This window comes from Ziziphus jujuba, chromosome 2 (genome assembly GCF_031755915.1).
Source record: "Ziziphus jujuba cultivar Dongzao chromosome 2, ASM3175591v1".
NCBI classification, from domain to species: Eukaryota; Viridiplantae; Streptophyta; class Magnoliopsida; order Rosales; family Rhamnaceae; genus Ziziphus; species Ziziphus jujuba.
In genome coordinates this window covers 14,663,706-14,685,888 of record NC_083380.1, presented here as the reverse complement: position 1 = coordinate 14,685,888, position 22,183 = coordinate 14,663,706, and the positions used below count along the sequence as shown (strand labels likewise).

Here is a 22,183-nt window from a genome sequence, read left to right as displayed (position 1 = left end):
ATAGTATGGATATATTAGATTTCGTGTTTCATGCATCATAGACATATGTTGTGTGTATTATATATTAAATTCTAATAACCAAGTTAAATTTGAATCTGAAAGATAAAATCATATACCTTAGGTTTAATATCATTGAATTCAAACTGTCATTTCAAATGTTCTTTTCTTTATTTTCAGATTTATTGTTGTTTTTTTTTTTTTTTTTTGCTACTTCATCTTACTTTCAGTTTCCAAATACCAGAAGAGAGAATTATCTTTAGTAATTAAATAATCACAATTTTTTTGGTAGGATAATTTAATTCACTATTTTATCATGTGAAAATGATTTGTGAACTTTTTTCCATGTGTGGGCTGTACATGGGCCAAAACCAATGTGTCGTCTCCCAAACTTGATGAGCTCACATTTGGGAAATAAGTCCATATGGTTAGACTCGTGGTGTTTTTAGAATTATAATGGCCTGATATGCATGGTATTGTTTGGGGCCAGTACCACAACCCAGAATAAAATGAATACAAAAAGAGTGAGGGAGAAGTGAAAAAAAATAAAAATAAAAATAAAAATGAAATAAAATAAAAATAAAAGAACAGAAAACCGGGGGATTTCTGTGGCTTGAAGATCAACAAGTAATCATTTCGACTTTAGTGTATATTAAGCTGTACATCTCTAATGATTAGGATGTAATATTTCTTCATGGGCCTATTTGGAAGACGGGATTCAACTGCATTTATAAAAAAAATTAGCCCAATTCAATTGTACCGAGCTTAGGTTCATGGAATATTTGGGCTAGTGTTCTTTAGGAAGAGAGAAGCCCACATTTCAAATAATGAAAATTCTAACCATCACTTATAGTTTGGTACTGAAACTGCCTTCATCTTTTTTGACCCAAAAAAAAAAAAAAAAAAAAACACTTTAGCTTTTAACCTTTCAATGCCAACAATTAATCACAGTTGATTCACTCTACTTCTGCCTTCCATTGTTATTTTGGTTCCCATTTAGCGAGCTAAAAACACCATACATTTAATTAAAAATAAAAAATATTCATATTGATATCCATTTTGATAATGTTTTATATAAGAAAGAAGTTTAAACTCAACTTCAAGATCTAGTAAGATAAATCTATGGTTTTTTATTTTTTTATTTTTTATTTTTTTCTCATCATGTCCCAACAAGATGTTGGGGGAGTTTGAAAAAACATGAAAAACCAGCTATTTTCAAAAATAGCCTCCAAGTTTTTTGAAAACCCCCTGATAAAGGTGTAGTTGGGGCCCCTAGCAGCCTGTTGGGGTTTTGATAATGTTTTTTAAAATAATTTTTATAAAACTGTTTTGTAAAATAAAATTAAAAATTAAATTCTGTCTTTTCGTAGTTTGCAAATGTGATTGGCAGCATTATTATTAATTTTTCCATTTTACAGTATCTCCATTTAAACTTAGCACATGGTAGCTATTCTTTTTTGAAGGATGGCTTACTTTTAGCTTTGTTGGTTTGATCATAATTTTAGTTGCATATTTTTGGATTGGAACTTATCTTCTTCTTCTTCTTTTTTTTTTTTTTTTTTTTTAGCAAATACAGCTTATCTATTTTTAATAACAGAAATTTAAAGGTCACTTCTTTTGAATTGTAATTTGTAATTTATTATTTTTCCAACAAATACACCAACAACATATCAGTACTCTTTAGTTGGTACATCTCCAACTGCCTAAACATATAAAGGTAAGTATAGGCCCCAAGATCAAGGTAAGAGGCTTTATTAATCTCAATCTCTTTTGCTTCAAGAACTACTTGAAATCCTAATATGCACTCCTAGCTAGTAACTAACCTGAAAAGGAACTTTTAAATTAGCTCCATAATCATCCCCAAAAACCCACAAGCTCTTTTTTTCTAATTGTTTGCTACGCGTTTGAGCAGAACAAACAGAGCGAGTGCTTTTTCTTGCTCAAAGGTAGAGATCAATGATTCTTCAAATTTCTTGCTCAGTAAATCAAACAGCTCGTCTAAATTAAACTCATCTCCAAAATGGCCCTTTGTCATTCCCTCCATGCCGGATCTCATGGTAGACGCAAACACTTCGGGTTGTGGCTTTACTTGAGGTATGTTCTCCACCATTTCTATGGTGAAACAGCCATTTTGCTTCACAACTCCTTCTATATGTTGGAAAGATGCATTAAATAATGGTAGGTTAAAAGAATCAACTTTCTCTTCACTTATAGTTCCCTGTATCACCAAAGACCAGAACAAGAGGATAAAAGTTACTACATAACAAAAGCACAACATTTGTCTCAAAAAATGTTCACTCATTAGGTTTTAGTAATTCATGGATGATCAGGACTCATTTGGAATACTAGATTGGACTGCATTTATTTGAATTAGACTATTTTGATTATAAATCAATAAAAATTATAAAAAAAAAAAGTTCAATTCAATCTACTATAATTCAATTCAGCATAGTCCAACATTTAAATAGATTAAATACTAATTTATTTTTTCAATTTTTGTTGTACTAATTAATATATTTTCGAAATGGCAATCATATGGCTTACCTTTTTGGCCAAGTCCATGAAGCTAGACCCGAGAAGTTCTATTGCCCTATTGACAAAAACTTCGGAGTGAGGTGTCCCATTTGGACAATATGGAACAATAAGGGCCATCAAACCACCATGCACTATCTCTTTAGCTCTAGCATTCAAGAAGCTCTCCATGTCTTTGAAATATTGAGCTTCGTAAGCCTTGAAAACCTCATCTGAAGCATTACAGTAGTGAATCCTCCCTTTGTTCCAAGCAGGGGAATTTTTATCCTCCACCTCTTTTGGAACTCTAGAAAGAATCTGGACAGAATAAGAAGAATGAACAAAGTGTAAAGAGGCACTAGGAAACAAGCGACCATGGAAAGAACCCGGCACACCATTTGCAAAGTATCTTCTTTCTGGAGGAAGGGAAGCGAAAAGCTTGTTGAAATTATTGGAATTGACATCGCTAAAGAAGATTTGGAACTCAGGAAGTTGCTCATAACTGAGTCCTTGGCTTTGATACTTGAGCTCCACTGCATCAACAATGTTTTGCACCGCTACGAATGTGTTCGGACCCTCTGAGCACCCCAAATCAGCAACTCTAAAAGTTTTTGAAGAAGAAAAGCTGTTGAAATCAAGTTTTTCAGCGATTGCCTTGTTGATCAATTCTTTAGCAGCCTCTACAGCATTTCTCTACACAACCAAATGAAACATTGGTGTATATATATATATATATGTATATAGATATATATACATATTTCAAATTGTAACAAGTATTTTGGACTGAATAACTCCGAAAACAAACAAAATGGATTGACTTAGAAAATGAATAAAATTGAAAGTGATAATGGAAAAGAAAGTGCACCTGAAAGGCTGAGTGTCTGCTGTAGCTATACTCACCAGATCCACCAATCACAGGAAATATTACTTGTTGATGTTTATCTGCCATTTCTCTGCTTAACCACCTCTTATGCTTTTGTTACTGCAATGCATTCAACAAGTTGGTAACGAAGAGTACATATATAGGGAGAAAGAAGTCTTCCATCCCTTAAGGTAAAAGAAAAGAAAAGTCTTCCATCCCTTATAGTGAACTTTTACCAATTGGACTAGATGGTCAACGTGTCAAAGTTGGGGGCTATATTGCCAAAAAAATCAGGTGGTTTTCATTCTTCTTGTATAAATTGTTGACATATAGTAATAAGGTAATTTACATAATTTTATATGGTTTAAAACTTTAATTTTTTTATATGTTTTTGTTACTAATTAAAAAAATTTATGAAAAAATAATATAAAAATAGGTAGTTCCTAAAGGGTGGTCCAGAGCCATTTAATTTTATCTCATATCTCGCATGATCTCTCATTGTGTGGTCATAATTAAGAAATGTCTGCTGCATATATATATATATATATATCTCAGAAAAAAATTATATATAATTCATTGTAATGAGCAAAAAATATAATTAAACTTTGTTCGACGATCTATCATTATGTGGTCAGAATCAATAAAAGTCTGCTGTATATATATATATATATATTTATTTATTTATATATTAACAGGAAAAAGCTAAAATATATTTTATTTTAATGAACTTAAGAATATTATTAAACTTTGTTAATTACTTCATTTTAATTTTAAATTCAATTGGGATTTCAAAATTTTAAACAAATTGCATGTTCACATTAATGTAGGAATTAGAGTCTAAATTTGAATCCATTAGATGTAATTTACATATCCATCACTATTTTATTTTTAATAAATAGATATATTATTATTGTTGTTGTTATTTAATCGCCGTCAAGTAGATTGGTTCAGTATCTTTTGGATTGATGGAATAAAAGGGAACAGTAAATAAATAATTTAAATTCTTTATTTGGATGGTTAAAATGTGACGTGAGTAAAAGAGAAAAATGGAATTGGTTTTTTTATTTTAATTACCTTTGTTTTCCTCCGAAAAGTGATAGAAAACAGAAGGAAAATGTAGGAAAATGTATAAATTTTTTCAATATGCCAAAATTATCCTTATTATTAGTGTATGAAAATATTTATTACGCCTTTCATATCCCCCTTTTTTTTTCTTTTTTTTCTTTTTTTTTGGGTTTCCCCCTTTACATTCACTAATCATCCCTCAAAAAAAATATATATATATATATATATATATTAATAAGTATTTTCATTTCTTTTCTTTTCGTTTCCTTTCCTTATTAACGAATCATTTGTTTTTCTTTTATTTCTTCAATCCAAATATAATCTTACTACATCTAATGATGGATAAGTATTGAGAAGTTATGGGTAATTATCCATATAACTAATACATTGATAAGTTTATACATTCAATAGACAAGATAATATTTGTTAAAAATTTTTCTCAAACATCGTGATGTATGGAATTAGTCCATATAACTTACATATGATTGGGGAAAAAAAAAAAAAAACTGAGTAATGCTAAATGTAACAAATAAATCTACTAAAATTATACTAAGTATTATATGTTAATATTTTATTGAATATAACTTAGTTATGGATAAATGAATTCTTAGAGGAATAAGCATAACTAAATGGAAACTGATCAAATATTAATATATGGCACTGACATCTTGGTAGGTTATTTGATAGTTCTAATATTATTCAAAATATATATATATATATATATAGCTCAAATAATTATTTTGCCAAAAAAAAAAAAAACTCACATATGTAAACAATAATGCTAAAGTTAAAAAAAAAAATATTCACCAAATTTGTTTACTAAATAATATGAAAAAATATTATAATATTTAATTGATTGTTTTATTCACTTATTTATTTAAAAATTCATTTATCCATATTTAGATTATATGAATATGTTAATTGTATATAACTATTTATCAACACAAGTCATATTTTAAATTTTATTATGCAAAGGATCCCTAAATTTATTTATTTATTTTTAAATAAAATGAAGTGGAAGTGCTATATATATAAATAAATTGCTATTTCAGCACATATTTTATTTTATAGTAATGCTATAGATACTAAAGTATTTATTAAGTTTATTTATCAAATAATATATGTTATGATATTATTAATTGTTATGTTTATATAATTAAAACATAGATAAACAAATTCTTAAATAGATAACTAAATCAAAAAAATTAAATATTATCATATCACCAACTATATTTGATAAATAAATTAATGAATATTTTAATAATATTTTGTGATGACAACATATTAACCCCCTTTTTTTCAATAAATTACAAACTATTAGTTATTTGGAAAGTTGTAGAAAAAAAAAAAGCGAAATTGCTTTTAAATTGATTGTAAATGGTAAATTACATAATTTATTGACACGTTAGGTAGTTATAAAAATGGTTTCGAGTGAGGAATTATTTATTTAAAATTTTACTTATTCATCTTTAAATTATATAAATATTTTAATTAATAATATATTTAAACATAAAAAAAATTATAACTTACATAACTATTTGTTGACATAAATCATATTTCAAATTTTATAAAGCAAAGGATCCCTGAATTTTTTTTTTAATAAAAATAATGAAGTGGAAGCGCTGTATATATGTATATATATTTATAAATACGTTGTCACTTTAGCGCATATTTTATTATGCAATAATATTATAAATATTAAAATTATTTATCAATGAAAAAATATATTTATATACTAAATAAAAAATTAAATATTAATATGACATTAAATGATAAATAAATTTACTAAATATTAGCATGACAGCATATTGATTTGGTTTTTCTTTTTAATAAATTATATAATATAAGTTATTTGGAAAAATTCTGGAAAACCAAACAATTTGAAATTACTTTTAAATTGATTGTACTATAGTAAATTAAATAATTTATTGACACGTGAGGTAGTCAAAAATGGCTGCATGTTAGGTAACTTTGAACCAAAAGAGACGTAGGTAAGTGGGTAAAGGACTTGCACATCCGCTTCCTTCTTTCTCTGCTGCCCAGCTCACCTATGTTTCTCTAAATATATTTTTGTTTTGTTTTGTTGTTTTCTGTTTTTTTTTTTTTTTTTTTCCCCTCTCGAAAATCGGTGAGCTAGGCAGCAGAGAAAGAAGGACCTGTAGCTGTTTTTTTTTTTCTTTTTTCCTCGAAAATGGATGGCAACGCACCATTTCTGGACCTGTTTTGTGTTTTTTTTTTTTTTTCCGAAAATGGATGAGCCGGGCAGAGAAAGGGGAGCAGAGAAAGAAGGAACCTGAAGCTGTTTTTTTTTTTTTTTTTTTGAAAATGGATGAGCTGGGCAGCAGAAGGAAGGAACCTGAAGCTGTTTTTTTTTGAAAAATAGGTGAGTTGGGCAGCAGAGAAAGAAGGAACCTGAAGCTGGTGTTTGTTTTGTTTTGTCTTTTTTTTTTGGTTTTTAGAGAGGGCAGCAGAGAAGGAAACTGGACCTTTTTTTTATTTTTATTTTTATTTTTTATCAAACTAGCTCCAAACGCACCGTTTCATTAAACGGATGAAAAAAAGGGACGTTCAAGTCCTTTCCATATGGGGCGGACAGGTCCTTTCCATAGCGTTTCTGTGCGATGAGGTATATATTCCAATTCTTTTAACATATAAAATAAAATATAATAAAATAAAAAAGAAAAGAAGAGTTACTTAGATGAAGAATGAGAAAGGATGTAAGAAGTAAGCCGGACCCTCTCCAATCCAGATACAAGGTTTCGTTACAGCCCAAGCAACCTAAACCAAAATTAGCTAAGCCATGTGCAAGTTTATTATTAAATATAAATATATATTGAATCTTCTTATAGTGATATATCTTATTTTATATTATATTTTTTATATTGAAAATATGAGATTAAAACTTGTAATTATTATACAATAAAAATTTACCATTTGGTTGTCTCTGCAACTATCTTTTGAAAAGCAAAGTAATAATAATAATATAATAATAATAATAATTTAGTTGACCCTCCTATTAGCCCCGGCCGCCTCACAAGAACGTGTGGAGTTCACATTGGGACACATCAACATATTAGAAGATAGCTTTTTGAGTAATATGGACCTTCATGACCAAGTTTTATTATAAGAGAAAGGAAACTTAATTTATTTGTGCTACATATGCAAACAAAATGATCAATCAGATGCTCCTCATTTGTCTCCACCTCTTTGCTTCTTTATTCCAGCTAGCTAAGCTGATTTTCTGATATGCGTTTAAGAATGATAAAGAAGTGGACTGCCTTCCCAAAATTAAAAATGGAAGAGTTCTCTTCAATCTTCTTCCTGTAAGAGTCAAAGATCAAATCCAAGATTTCTTCACCAAAATGCTGCTTGATTATCCCTTCCATGGCAGCTCTCAAATGCGATGCAAGAACTTGGCCGTTAATTTTAGACTCACCAGAAACATTTGGTACCACAAGAGGTAGGTATTCCACTCCCTCTACGCTAAAACATCCATTTCTTTCAACAGCAGCTTCTAGTTCTTGGGGAGACATGTTATATATTGGTAAATTAAAAGAGTCCACCTTCTCCTCACTAACCATTCCCTGAAAATATATAGGAAAAAGAGTAGCATCCTTAAGTTTATTTTGCAATTAATTCAAAATAACTTAAATTTATTTAGAAAAGGTAGCAATATCAAAATCAAATTGCACAATGTTAGAAAAATTCCTTTCATTACTAAGTTTTGCATATATAATTTATTGTCCATTTGAAATGATCAATTGAACTAGATTATTTTAGTTTGATCCAGTCAATTTAGACTATTTTAGATTTAATCAATATTAGACTGGATCAGGCTTCAAATAGTACAGTCGAATTCAGTTGAGTATATATTTATAATTGGCCTATAATCAATATTTCTTACCTTCCTTGCCAAGTCCATGAGGCAAGATCCAAGAAGCTCCAAATTCATACTAGGCAGACTTTGAGAGTGATGAGTTCCATTGGGAATTCCAGGAACAATGAGTACCATCAATCCTCCATATACAATCTCTTGTGCCCTGGCTTGTAGAAATTGCTGCACATCCTTATCGTATTGAGCTTTGTAAGCCAAAACTACTTCATCTCCCGAATTCGAGTAATGAATCCGGCCCTTATTCCAAGCAGGAGAGTTTTTGTTCACCACCTCTTTTGGTGCTCTAGAAAGCCAGTGAATGGCATAAGAAGAATGAACAAAGTGAAGAGAATTCTTGGGAAACAAGCGACCATGGAAAGATCCAGGAACACCCGCTACATAATATCGCCGGTCTTGAGGGAGGGATGTGAAAAGCAGGTTGAAATCATTTGAGGTATGATCGCTAAAGAAAACTTGAAAATCTGGGATTTGTGAATTCAATCCTTCGCTCTTGTATTTGGACTCAACTGCTTCGAGTATATTCTGTGCTGCAAAGAATGTATTGGGTCCAACAGAGCAACCCAAATCTGCAATTCGGAAAGTTTTGGAAGATTGTAGGATTTCTTTGCCAAGCTTTTCTGCAATTGCTTTCTTTATCGGTTCTTTGGCAGAATCGGTAGCTTTTCTCTGCAAAAATGTACCAAGTTTGCAAATTCATTTCACAATTGATAATAGCCAATCCAAACAAGAAGCTGATTTACTTGCATTTCTACTACAATAATTGTTAGTATGTATGTATATATATATATATATATAGATTCATAGACAAAATATACCCGTAACCATCAATAGTCCATAACTTAAACAGTATGACTTAATGAGATAATTAAGCCTGGAGAACAAATTACACACAATCCAAAAGTATCAGTAGAAGCTTTTCTAGCTATCTCTGTAATTATATAATAATATGTATGAAAATTTTCTTATCGTGGACTAAAATAAATTCTAACAACAGCTTACAAATTCATATAAACGCCTTTATTAGCGCTTCTATTCACTAATTGTGATCGTTGTCTTTGGATTTTAACTTTAGTCCAGGGTCTAGATAAAAGCATCTTTATCTATATATATATATATATACACATATATTATATAAAATAATTACGTAGACCTGCTGTGTAGAGTTCTTGGCATAACTGTAGAGGCCATCTCCACCCATCATTGGATATGCTTCTTGCACAGTCCTGGATTCCTCTGTTGCCATCGCTCTTCTTTCTTCTATTTCTCTCTTAGTGGTTTGCAAGTATATGTTCTCAGGATTAATTGTTCATGAAGTTGCTAGTTATAGTGAACCAATTTAATAAGCTGGTCAACAAAATGACATAGCAAATTAAATATTTTAAGTAAGTCGGTCATTGTGATTTGTAATATATCAAGAGGGGAAAAGGACAATTTTTTTTTTTTTTTCCTTAAGAAATGGACAAGGGCATTTATTAAAGTCGGCCTTTGTATATATTTTTATTAATTAATTAGTACCTTGGACTAAGAATATAATTAACAACTTTATATTTCAAAAATATAATTACAAAGAATTTTCTTCATATTTTATTATATTACAATATCCTCGTTTGAGTGCATGTATAATCTTTCAAAGTTTCATCTATAAACTATTCTATATATGGTCAATGCTATACCCCATAATCCGCAATAAATGATGGAAAACACACATTTTTGTAGAGCCGGAAAGGTTGAAAAGAGGCTTTTTTCTTGTTTTTCGTTTTTTGGGTTTTTCTTTAGGTGTTTTGATGGATGAATGCTCTATATATGGAATAAAATAGTACCATATAATATTGTCCTAATAGTGCCATATAATATTGTCCTGTATGAGTTTCTGGCACTAAGCTTTTGGCAAATAAACAATTAAACAAGAATAATTAATTTCTTCATTCTGGTATGTACGTAATGCCCTATGCCACACATAATCCTTTGTGGCAAAACAAAAATAAGAAACAAAAATAAGAAATAAAAATAAATCAGTTATGATAGGATCCAAATTTATGGCCATTGCATTCAGAGCATATGTTAAAATTATAGCCTTCTAACAGTTTGAGAAGAAATCAACCAAACAAGAATAACCAATTTCTGTATAATACTTAAAAAAATATATTTTTATATATACATATATATATATATATATATGTATATATATACATATTATTACTCTCTGTTTCGTTTTTTATTTTATTATTATTATAACTATTATTATTTATTTTATCTTTTAAGTTGGAGACATTTTTAGACCAATTTGATCAAGACTAATTATACTACTATGTTTAAGTTAGTGGCATAATTTAAGAGGACTAATCAATACCCATAAGAGAATTAATCTTTTTCAAAACAATAATCAAGCTAATAATTTGTAATTTATATAAATGTTCCCGACATTATTTATTAATTAATGATAACCAAAAAAAAAAAAACCATAATATATATATATATATATATATATAACGACACACAAACACTGACACATTATATAAAAGGGTGAAGAAAGCAAGTTGTTGCTAGCTAATGCTAAGTTAATTTGCTGCCTTGCGTTTAAGGAGGACAAAGAAATTGACTTTTTTCACTGACTTGAAAATGGAGGGATTTTCTTCAATTTTCTTCCTGTAAGAGTCAAATAGCACACCTAAAACGTCCTCACCAAAATGCTTCTTGATAATCTTCTCTAAGGAAGCTCTTACGTGAGATGCAAATACTTTGGCATTCATTGCAGACTAAGAATGATGTATGTATTCACTTGTCTCTATACTAAAACACTCATTTCTTTCAACACCTGCTTCCAATTCTTGGGGAGACATTTCATATATTGGTACATTAAATGTAACACCCCGTCCCAAATCGCACCGGAATCCGTGCACGTTGACCGAGGTTGACCGTTGATCGTTGACCAAAGGGGTCAAAAGTTGATTTTTTGACTCGGTGGGAATTTCGAGATGACTAGGGCACCGTGGCGAAGTGCACGATGCCACGAGTTCGTAGACTGGTAGCACGTCGAAAACGGAGCTACGGTTTGAAAGTTATGGACGAAACAAGTTGCGGTCCAAACTGTCCAAGGGGTGCCGGAGTTGACTTTTTGTTTATGGGGAATTGAGCTTTGACTCATGCATGGTTGTGAAGTGCTCGTCGATACGAGTTCACAGACTAGCGGCACGCTCAAAACGGACATCCGGTTAAAAAGTTATGGACGTTTGAAGTTTATCGGATCTGTATTATTTTAATGTTTTGGATCGTGAACAGTGAAATGCCACGTGTCAGCTTCTGAGTGGTCTACGTGGCATGAACAGTGTCACGCAGGGTTTTAATTTTGAAAAACTCTCGGGGAAGAGAGAGAAAGAGAAAGAAGAGAGAGAAAGAGAGAGAGGAGAGAGAAAGAGAGAGAGAGAGAGCCACCGCCGGCCACCGGATTTTGCCACTGTTCCGGCCGAGTTACTGTACACGTGCCGGACAGGAAGCTTGCCCACCTCATTTCCGGCAAAACCTCCAAATTTCACGGCGAACGGCCGCCGGACGCGCCCGGATCGGACGTCCGAAGTTTGGCGGCGATTTTTCCCCTCCATCGCCGGCCACCGCGAATCGGCACTATTCCGGCCGATATACAGTACATGCGCCATACACCCAGCATCCTCTCCTCAAGTCCGGCCTACCCACCAAAAATCACGGCCATCGGACCACCGACGCGCCGGGATCGGAGCGTTTTCCGGCGAGGGGTCGAAAATCTTCAAACGGTGATTTCTCCGCCGTCCGACCTCCGTTTTGCTCACCGTCGGTCCCGTTGGATTGCTCTCCTCACGATCTACAAATCTGCAAAATTTCACAGCAAACGGCCACCATCAGAAATTACTGTTCCGGCGACGGTTGCCGGTGACGTGGCGGCCCGCCGGAAATTACTGTTCCGGCGAGTACCCGAAAATTCCGGCCAGCTCCAGTCCGCAGTGTTCGACCTCCTGAACCCAAATCCGACTTCCGTTTCCACCAATTCGCGACGGTTTGGGAGAATTGCAGAGCCGAAACCCGAAAAGCTTCCCGATAAAATTCCGACCCCGTCGGGTACGATCATCGGAAATTAAGACCGGATCTGTGATTAGCATCACTCGAGCTTCGATTCGGTATATAATTCGTAAATTTTAGTTATCGTTTGTGTTTTGACCCCCCGGGTACCGGGTATTATTTACCCGAATAAAATATTAATTTATTTGACTGTCTGTGAATTTTGTTCTAGGAGCACCGGTGAGTCGTAGAATTGATCCCGTAGTGGATCATGGGTTAATTGCGTGCTCCAGGTGAGTGACCCACCTTCAAATTAATTTTGGGGAATTTAATTGATGAATATATTATGTGTGAATTAAATATTTGGAATTTAATTTCTATGTGCCAAATATTTATTGGATTTATTGTAGAATTATTTATGAATTTATTGGATTTAAGAAAATGCGAATTCTACAAATTTATGCCGTGTGGAATTATTTTATGGTTTTGAGGATTTTGAAATTGGTGTGGTTTTAATGGTAAATTGGGCACGATTCGATTTTCAAATATTTCAAGGAAAATATTTGGTTATGTTGGTGATTTCAATTTTTATGAAATATGCCCATAAAATATTATGGGATTTGATTATGATATTTCGAGAAATTATTTATGCTTGGAAAAAATGTGGATATTTGAATTGATGGATTTGGGAGTTGGTGGATTTGAAAATCATGGAATTTATGGTATGGATTATAAGGAAATTGTGGAGAATTTCCCGGTTCAAGCGGATGGATTATGCCCGCTATGCTTATGAAAAATGTGAAATTTGTTTTATGATTTAAATTTATGGATTTTATAATTTTTAGATGCACCGTGCACGTATTGGTGTTTTGATTATGTGATATGGTATATGTGATATGGTTAGTGTGCACACGGTTGTGATTAGCGCGCAGGTGGGTGTGAGTAGCGCGCGGTTGATATTATGAGGGTGTCCTGTGGATGCCATCGGAGAGGGCGGCCACCCCCCTTTGGCCGGGACACCAGGTTAGCAGCGGCGCTGTGGGACGCCACGCGACCGTATGCCGGTTTCTCTCTATAACCTCCTGTCTGGCGGTACCTTGGGACGCTGGGTACTGTTGGCGCCACTGGTATATAGTGGGTGCATCAAATGATTTTCAGAACTGTGTTTTAAAAATAAAATGTTAATGAAAAATATAATTGTTACCGCTTCTGGTATTTAAGTGATGTCTTGGTTTTCGGGGAGTATGGATAAAGGGTTTTGTGAAAATGTTTTAAAAGGGGAACCTTTCCAACTGAGAGAATTGTAAGGGTTTTGAGAGAAATTATTATTTCCAAATAATTATTATTTATACTTATTACTGTGATATTATATGGTATAGTAGTAGGGTCGCTCACTGAGATGATTAGCATCTCACACTCTTAAATTCCGTTCCTCTAGGTTCCAGGTTGTCGGTGTTCATTCGGAGCGGACTTGATCTTCCTCGCTGTTTTACTTCGTGAAGTACCCTGTTCTTCTTTATTGCGGTTGTACTATTTCTTTCATTCTTGTTGTATTTATTTTGCACTGGATTACTGTATTTTGAAGTGCTGGAATTTGTGGAACCAATTTGTAGTTTGTGGGAGGAATAAGGGGATATTTTTGAAGTGTGTTTTCAGTGCAGGTAAATTTGTGGTAAGTAAATCCCTTAGGGGAGGTGCTGCCGGATTTTCCGTTGGAAGGTTCGGTGGTATTTCCCTAGGATCAGGGCTGTCTAGGGTTCCGGAGGAGGAATTCTGGACGGGTCCTGACATTAAAGCTATCCATTTTCTCCTCAAGAACTATTCCCTGCACATACATAGTAAAAGGGGATATCATACTTGGTCAAAATAGTTCAAAACTATTCCTCTCATCTCAAACAAGACTCAACATAAAGTAGAAACTAGAAACTATATTCCAGATAAGTTGAATTACCACTAATCTTAAAAGTTTAAAGTTATACTCATATGTTGGCCCACCTTCTTTCTAGATCCTTAGATGTGTTTTTATTTTTTATTTTATTTATTTATTGATGGAGTTGTTTAGTTTTGAATTTTTTTATTTTATTTTGGATAGAGTTGTTGAGTTTTGAACTTAAGATCTTTTGGATTTCTGTCTCTGATATCAAGTTGAATTACCACTGAACTTAACCATATGGAATGTGTGCTTTCATTTTATTTATATTTTTCTCTAACAAGATGGGTCAAAAGTTAATGGTATATGGTATTAATATTTCTTACCTTTCTTACCAAGTCCATGAGGCAAGAGCCTAGAAGGTCTAAAATCATACATTGCAGACCTTGAGAATGATTAATTCCATTAGGAATACCAGAAATAATGAGTACCATCAATCCTCCATACACAATATCTTGTGCCCGGACTTGCAAAAACTGCTCCATATGCTTCAAAAATTGAGCTTTATAAGCCCAAACTACTTCGTCTCCTGAATTCATGTAGTGAATCTGGCCTTTATTCCATGCAGGAGAGTTTTTGTTTATCAACTATTTTGGTGCTCCAGAAAGCCAAAGGATGGCAGCAATAGAATAGAAGAATGAACAAAGTGTAGATATGCCTTGGGAAACAAGCGATCATAGAAAGATCCCGGCACACCTGCTGCATAATATGGCCTGTTCTGTGGGAGCGAAGTCAAGAGTAGGTTGAAATCATTTGTGGTATGATCGTTAAAGAGAACAAGAAACTCGGAGCTCTGAGAATTCAGTTCTTGGCACTGCTAGTACTTGGACTCCAATGCTTCAACTATAATGTGTCTACCGCAAAGAATGTAATAGGACCAACAGAGCAACCCAAATCCACAATGCGGAATGTTTTGGAGTTAAGTAAGATTTCTTTTTCGAGGTTTTCTGCGATTGCCATGTTTGTCAACTGTTTGGTGGCATCAGAAGCTGCTATCTACATAAAAAAAATTCCAATCCAAACGCATTATTACACAATTAGAAGCTGCTTATTGATATCTGTTTCATAAGATTGAACACTTACTTGTTAGTATGCAGATAAATACTTATGTATGCTCATAAATTTTTTGCTATATAGTGATGCTTTAATGTAGAGAATGCAATTTTGTCAATACTAAGCCTCTTTAATTTGATATATACGATATATTTTTTGTTCATGATATTCATTTGAATTTCTTGTGGAATTTTCTCATAAATAGTTGTTTGGAATAAGCAATTCACTTAATTTATACATAAACACACCTGGATTTCGAAGTTCTTGGCATAGCTGTAAAGACCACCTCCACCTTTCATTGGATATTCTTCATTGAGTTCTTTCCTGGTTCCCTCTGTTTCCATATCTATTATTCACTATTTTTTTTTCTCGTCTTTTATTTGTAAATTTGTATATATATGATGGCTAACGAAAATATATGCCAATTTATATACAAATTCTAGCGTGTAGAGGCAAGATATGTCAATTTATATATAAATTCATGCATGGTTATCTACGTCCACGGGCTTGCAGAGGATAGACAAGGTATATATAAACCAAAGAAGATTACAGGCACACACAACCACACGCTAGTGCCAAGTTGCATGTAAAACAAGACTTCTGTCTCAATGACTAACATAGTTTGACTCCCTTTTGGCGTGCTTTCACGTGCTTCTCTCACCTACACGTTTACAACTAATCTACAAATATATCCAGGTCAGCTCAGTAGGTGTTTAGTCAACAACGTCTAGTGATTACTCAACCACTACCTAACATACTTAATGCCGCATCACTCTCTCAAAGCAATTTGTTGATTGTAAGATTTGCTATATGTCTTTAATGATAATGAATATCAATGAAACTTTTTTAGTGAATGAGTTTCGGCAGAATTGATGCTAAAATAAAATTGATTTTGTATATTAAAAATCTAATATAGAAACATAAATACTTTTAGAGTAACATTTAAATGATCAAATAGTATAAAAATCTAATTGGTAATCCAACATCAATAATGATATATAGTTTTTTTTTTTTTTTTTTTTGTTTTTTTGGTGATATGCATGTAAAGGAAAACCTGTAGTATTTTTTTATTCACATAAAATATTCATAGAAAAGAAAGGGCCGCTTTCATTTACCGGTCAGATTGCAACAATTAAACAATTAACAACCATGGAATTTCCGATATACCTATAAATAAGAAGATAATGTTTATTTATTTATTTATTTATTTTCATTGCAAACATGTACCAACTGCCATTTGATTGGATAGACACCGCCAATCAAACCATATGTACATTGATAATGCATCCGTTCCCTTTGAGAATATATAGCACAATGGCAAAAGGCCAGTATTTATCGTATAGTGTACATATGGTTCGACTTTTGAAGAGAAAATCACTGTGAAAGAGGAGAGAGAAGGGATGAAGAGACATTTAAAAAAAAAAATAAGAAAATTAAATTTCAACAACCAAAGCGAAAGGTGACTATTTGTGTAAAGAATTATTATTATTATTATTATTATTATTTTGTTTGCCTGAAGAATTGTCTTTAAAGCAAAAGAAACGAACATGAGTTCAGCGCGAAAAGATAATAATAACAACAATAATAACAACACCAACAACAATAGAAGGGTTTTTCGAAAGTATTTATAAAGTATATTTCAATCTATCTCTATAATATATCAAAGTAAAATAGTCAATGTCACATATCATTCTCATATTCTTTCAATTTCCCTTCAAAAACATTAGTAAAAAATCATCTTTCTTTTTTTTTATTATTTATGTTCCTATCAAAATATTAATCAATATTAAATGAAACAATTATTTAAAAATATATGATTTTTTTACCTTTTATTAGTTGTATTCAGAAATATATGTTTTTATTATTGTAATATTATATAATTGATTAAAAGAATATGAATTTTTTATTATCTTTTATCGATGTATCTAAAAATATATAAAAACTATTATATAGTAATAATAATTAAATTATATCATAAGGATTTAATATAGAGAAATTAATTATTTGCAATGAATTAAATAATATATTTAAATTGTAGAGATAAAAAAAATATTATATAAATAATGCTTAGATATATAATGCTAGATGTATCATATCATAAACAAAAAAGCATAAACAAAAAGTAAGACTAAAAGTACCAACCGAATAATGTACATAATGCTCATAATTAATACATGATTAATGATGTCAACATAAAATCATCTGATATCTACCAAACATATGTCAATCAACTATATAAGCTTTTACTTTTTTAAAACATATATTACACGAAGTACTACGTGATCTTCGTAGCATATCATAAACAAATAAATAAATGTCAGGACCCGTCCAAGATTACTTATTGAAACTCTAGACGAATCCTGATCCTAGGAAAATACCACCGAACCTTCTAACGAAAATCCAGCATCATTTCCTCTAAGGGTAGGATTTACCACAAAATTCCTTGCATAGAAAATACACTTCTAACAATATCTTCTTATTCCTCCCATCTTACTACAATTTATCTCCACAAACTTGCAACACTTCAAATAAATAACAGGAAATCAGTGCATCATTAAATAAATGTCCCAAAACAGTATGCAAAGCATTATCAAGATACCAATAAATATGAAATTTAATACAACAAAAGATAAAAGGAATAATACAAGGTAGGGAGAAAAAGAAGGGAAAGCTTCTTGGACTTTCAGGCATAAACAAGACGCCGAGCTCGTCTCCGAACAATCAACGTCTACTAACTTGGCCTAGGGGAATGGATTTAAAAACACATGAGATGCTAATCATCTCAATGAGTGACCCAGTTGATGTAGGTGATATATGACATTTCCGCAAGTATACGGGTTGATCAAGTAATAGAATGATGGAGAGTATCGTTCCCATGAGGATTGATTTTAATATTAACTAATTACCACAATTTTGACTAATTTTTTTTATCTGGGCACCCAATTTATATGAGAAAATTGAAATTAAAAGCAAAGCAAGAAATTAAACAATGAATTAAGTCATAAACACACAATTCAACAACTTAAAATGGAATTACAATAAACTAAAAGCTTAGGATTTTGATGTACCCTCTACCCTTCTTATATTTAACTCATTAGGTTGACAAAATACCAAATTTTACCCAATTTCTAGCCTACAGAAATCTAATGTCTCCCTTTTTCCAAAGTGAAATTAGAATCTATAAGTCCTTAATAAAAATTAGAAATTCCTTCATAAAATTCGTAAGTGTTCATGCCTTAAACCCCCTCTTTTGTAGCTACCCAATCAACAATTAAATTTTCCAATATTAACTAGGGTCTAGGTTGTGTCAATCTAGTGACAAATTCACCAATTTAAACATTCTCAAGTTTAAAATAGTAAATCTACCTAATACCCAAGCAAATTTCCAAAATGCAAGAGTATATTGAACAATAAATACAAGATTAACACAAGAAAATTAGATAAAAAAACAAAATAAAAATTAACATACTAATTAAATATCATACAAGTAGAGGTTCCATCAAAATCCTATATAGAAACTTAGCTACACATGTTTATAGTAAATACCATAACAAAAATCAAAGAAAAATCCCTAAAAGAAGACATAATATTCAAAAATCAACAATACACCTAATAAAAAGTAGAGAATAAAAGATGGAAAATAAGAAAAAACTAAGTGGTTAAAGAATCTTGATGCTTCAGTGTCTTGAAATGCTTCAATCCTCTTCAATGTAAGCTTTCTCTCTCTAGCTCTCTCTAAAATCTTCCTTTGTAAATGTGCCTCCCTTTTTCCTCCTTCCCTTTTTTTCTCCTCTTGGTGGCCGTTCCTTCCTTTTCCTCTTTACCAAGCCTCTTCAAAAATAAAGTCTTTCAAAATTTATCTCTAAAACCCTAGCTTTTTTTGGTTAATTCCAACAATTATATCAAGATCATAGGATCCTAGATGTGTACATGGCTTTCATATGCCTAATTTAAATGAAGTCACATGATTTGCACATGCAAATCTCTACACCAAAAGCACATATCTTGCACATGCTCTCATTAAAATTCTAATTTAACCGAAGTCAATAAAAGTCAAAATTAAACATTAAGGCATGGAAAGTCAAAGTTTTGAAAATCTTGAACAATGGTTGGCATCTTTGACATGGGTTAGGTATAGTAAGCCTTCTTCCTCTCCAACGTGATCCCCAAAGCTTTAAAAACTATAAAAATTACCCTCAATTTCACTTTAGAGCTCACCCACACAAGAACACAAAACATATCAAAATAATCATAAATGCTTGAGTTTTCCACAAATAATCAAGATATAGAAGACTAAATAAGTGAGCTAAAATTCACTTATCAACTCTACTATATGATGATAATAATAATAATAATAAAATAAAATTGATTACATAATAATAAATAAGTAATTCAGTAATAATAGTTGAAAGAAATGTTTTCTTTTAAAACCTTCACTGTTCACTTAGTTGGAAATGTTCCCTTTTTAAAACATGCCTTTCACAAAACCCAATATTTTATATAACCCAAAAATCAATATAGTTATTAACCAAGAAAGCAAATAGAATATAAATAATTTTAGAATCTAAAATTTACACTTCGAGATTAATATAATAACAATTAATTGAATTTATAATAATTATCATAACATAGAATACAATTACAAATAAATTAACCAAGCCAACATTTAATTCAACATATAATCATGACATTTATTAATGAAGCCAAGGGAATAATTAAGGAATATTAATAAATAAAATGCAAAAAATCAATTTAGAAATAAAGGAGTTTAACATAAAATAAAATTGATTTCAATAAATAATTTATAAAAATTATGCTCAATAATTTAATAAAATAATACGAGATACTATAGAAAATCTTTTTGATAAACCTAAATTTAGGTAAGCCTTGAAAACATGGTAAAATATATTTTTGAACATAATTTAAATAAATAATAAAATCACAATTAAATATTTTTAATTTCAAATATAATTTTGAAAACTGGATCGAGAAAATAACTTGACGCACACACTATATACCAGTGATGCCCGACGGTACCCAGCGTCCCAAAGCACCGCCTGATAGGGAGGTTAAAGAGAGAACCTGCATCCAGGCAGCCCTGGCGTCCTAGCAGCGCCGACGCTATAAACCTCAATCCCGGCCAATATCAAACTTGCCAACCCTCGGTCAGATGGCAACCACAGAAGAGTATAAACCTGCTCGCTCATCACACTCTACCCCCACGCTAATCATATCCACAACTACAAAACACTGGAACTGCGTAGTGCGTCTTAAAAACCAAATGAATATATATATACCATTTTCAAATACAAAAATCTTATCATTATAACTGGATTTAATATCTCTTTCCACATCCATAAATTCACGTTAAAATCCATTATAATTTTATTGATACAAATATTCCAAAATCCCAGTGGCGTAAAATCAATCCAAAATCTTAAATCCAACTGTATATATATATCCAACATTTTCCAATACCATAAAATAATTTACGAAATTCATCTCAATGCATAATAAATTTATTTATTTATTTATCTTCAAATTTGACAAATCAATCTGCTCGAAATAATGTTTAGGTCCCATGAAATTTATAAATTCTTAAAGCCATGCAAATGAATTTATTATGCATCAAATTCCCAGCAATAGTTTAATAAAGATAAATTTCATAATTTCCTCAAAAACCAAAATATAATTAAATTCCATAATCCCTCAATATATAATAAATTTAAAATAAACAATTTCATTCAAATCCATACAATCAATGTCAGGACCCGTCAAAATTCCTCATCGGAATCCTAGACAAGCCCTAATCCCAAGGAAACCCTACCGGACCTTCCAATGGAAAAACCGGTAGAACCTTCCCTAATGGTTGGACTTACCACAAATTTCCTGCACTGAAAACACATTTCTATATACACCACCTTATTCCTCCCACATTACTACAATTTAATTCCACAAATTTACAGCACTCCAAAATACTAACAGGGAATTAATGCAGTATTTAATAAAATGTGTCCAATACAGTATACATAGCATTATACCAATAAATATGAAATTAATACAATGACAGATGAAGCAATACAAGATGAAGAGGAAAAAGGGAAGAAACGCTTCTTGGACTTTCGGCAATGAACTGAGACGTCGGGCTCGCCTCGGACGATCAACGTCTCCCAATCCTTGTACCTAGGGGAACGAAATTTAGAAATATGAGATGCTAATCATCTCAGTGAGTAATCCTATCTACTGTACAATTATAATAGTAACGATAATTATAGTACATTTGGTTAATTAAGAATAAATAAGTAAGTAAATAATAATTAATTGAAAATAATATTTTCTCTCAAAACTCTCACCATTCACTCTGTTAGAAAGGTTTCCCTTTTAAAACATTTTCGCAAAACCCAATCTTTTATGCCCCAAAAATCAAGGAAACAATTAGTCAACTAAATATCAAATAAAGTATAATAGATCAAGGATCCAAAATTTATAATGAAAATAAAGTAGAAATAGAATAAAAATAATTTTGTAACAACTACTAAATGATTGATAATGTCATAAACAAATAATACAAAAATATTAATGAAACTTACATTATGACAATTCAGGAAATAATAAAATAATTAGAATGAATCAATTAATTGAACAATTAAATAAATGAATAATTAAATCAAATTAAAACCTCCAATTAAAATGAGTGGTAAGAACATAATAAAATCGCTTTAAAATCAGCAAATCAATATAAATAGTAAAATAAATCATTTAATTAATAAAAAAATACTTAAATCAATTTAATCATCTATTTGAAGTAAATGATAAAACTATAAAAGAATTTATTTGAAAA

General features: G+C 31.5%; 2 protein-coding genes across 2 annotated transcripts; both read right to left on the bottom strand.

Annotated features, from left to right (window-relative positions):
- Nucleotides 1-1,609: 1,609 nt before the first annotated feature.
- On the bottom strand, nt 1,610-3,532 carry LOC107418648 (loganic acid O-methyltransferase-like). The gene is made up of 3 exons (XM_016027345.4): nt 3,374-3,532; nt 2,542-3,201; nt 1,610-2,215 (listed from the first exon to the last, which is right to left on the bottom strand). The coding sequence occupies exons 1-3, from the start codon at nt 3,455-3,457 to the stop codon at nt 1,883-1,885; spliced, it is 1,077 nt and encodes a 358-aa protein (XP_015882831.2). The 5' UTR covers nt 3,458-3,532; the 3' UTR covers nt 1,610-1,882.
- Nucleotides 3,533-7,359: 3,827 nt separating this feature from the next.
- LOC107418654 (loganic acid O-methyltransferase-like) lies at nt 7,360-9,638 on the bottom strand. The gene is made up of 3 exons (XM_016027353.4): nt 9,481-9,638; nt 8,340-8,996; nt 7,360-8,019 (listed from the first exon to the last, which is right to left on the bottom strand). The coding sequence occupies exons 1-3, from the start codon at nt 9,571-9,573 to the stop codon at nt 7,660-7,662; spliced, it is 1,110 nt and encodes a 369-aa protein (XP_015882839.3). The 5' UTR covers nt 9,574-9,638; the 3' UTR covers nt 7,360-7,659.
- Nucleotides 9,639-22,183: the final 12,545 nt, after the last annotated feature.

Bases quoted from the DNA above. Each gene is read 5' to 3' on its own strand.
- LOC107418648 (XM_016027345.4), bottom strand. From the start codon at position 3,457: ATGGCAGATAAACATCAACAAGTAATATTTCCTGTGATTGGTGGATCT. The intron at 3,202-3,373 runs GTGCACTTTCTT...TTGGTTGTGTAG, and splicing joins GCAGACACTCAGCCTTTCAG to AGAAATGCTGTAGAGGCTGC. The intron at 2,216-2,541 runs GTAAGCCATATG...TTGGTGATACAG, and splicing joins TCATGGACTTGGCCAAAAAG to GGAACTATAAGTGAAGAGAA.
- LOC107418654 (XM_016027353.4), bottom strand. From the start codon at position 9,573: ATGGCAACAGAGGAATCCAGGACTGTGCAAGAAGCATATCCAATGATG. The intron at 8,997-9,480 runs GTCTACGTAATT...ACATTTTTGCAG, and splicing joins CCAAGAACTCTACACAGCAG to AGAAAAGCTACCGATTCTGC. The intron at 8,020-8,339 runs GTAAGAAATATT...ATATATTTTCAG, and splicing joins TCATGGACTTGGCAAGGAAG to GGAATGGTTAGTGAGGAGAA.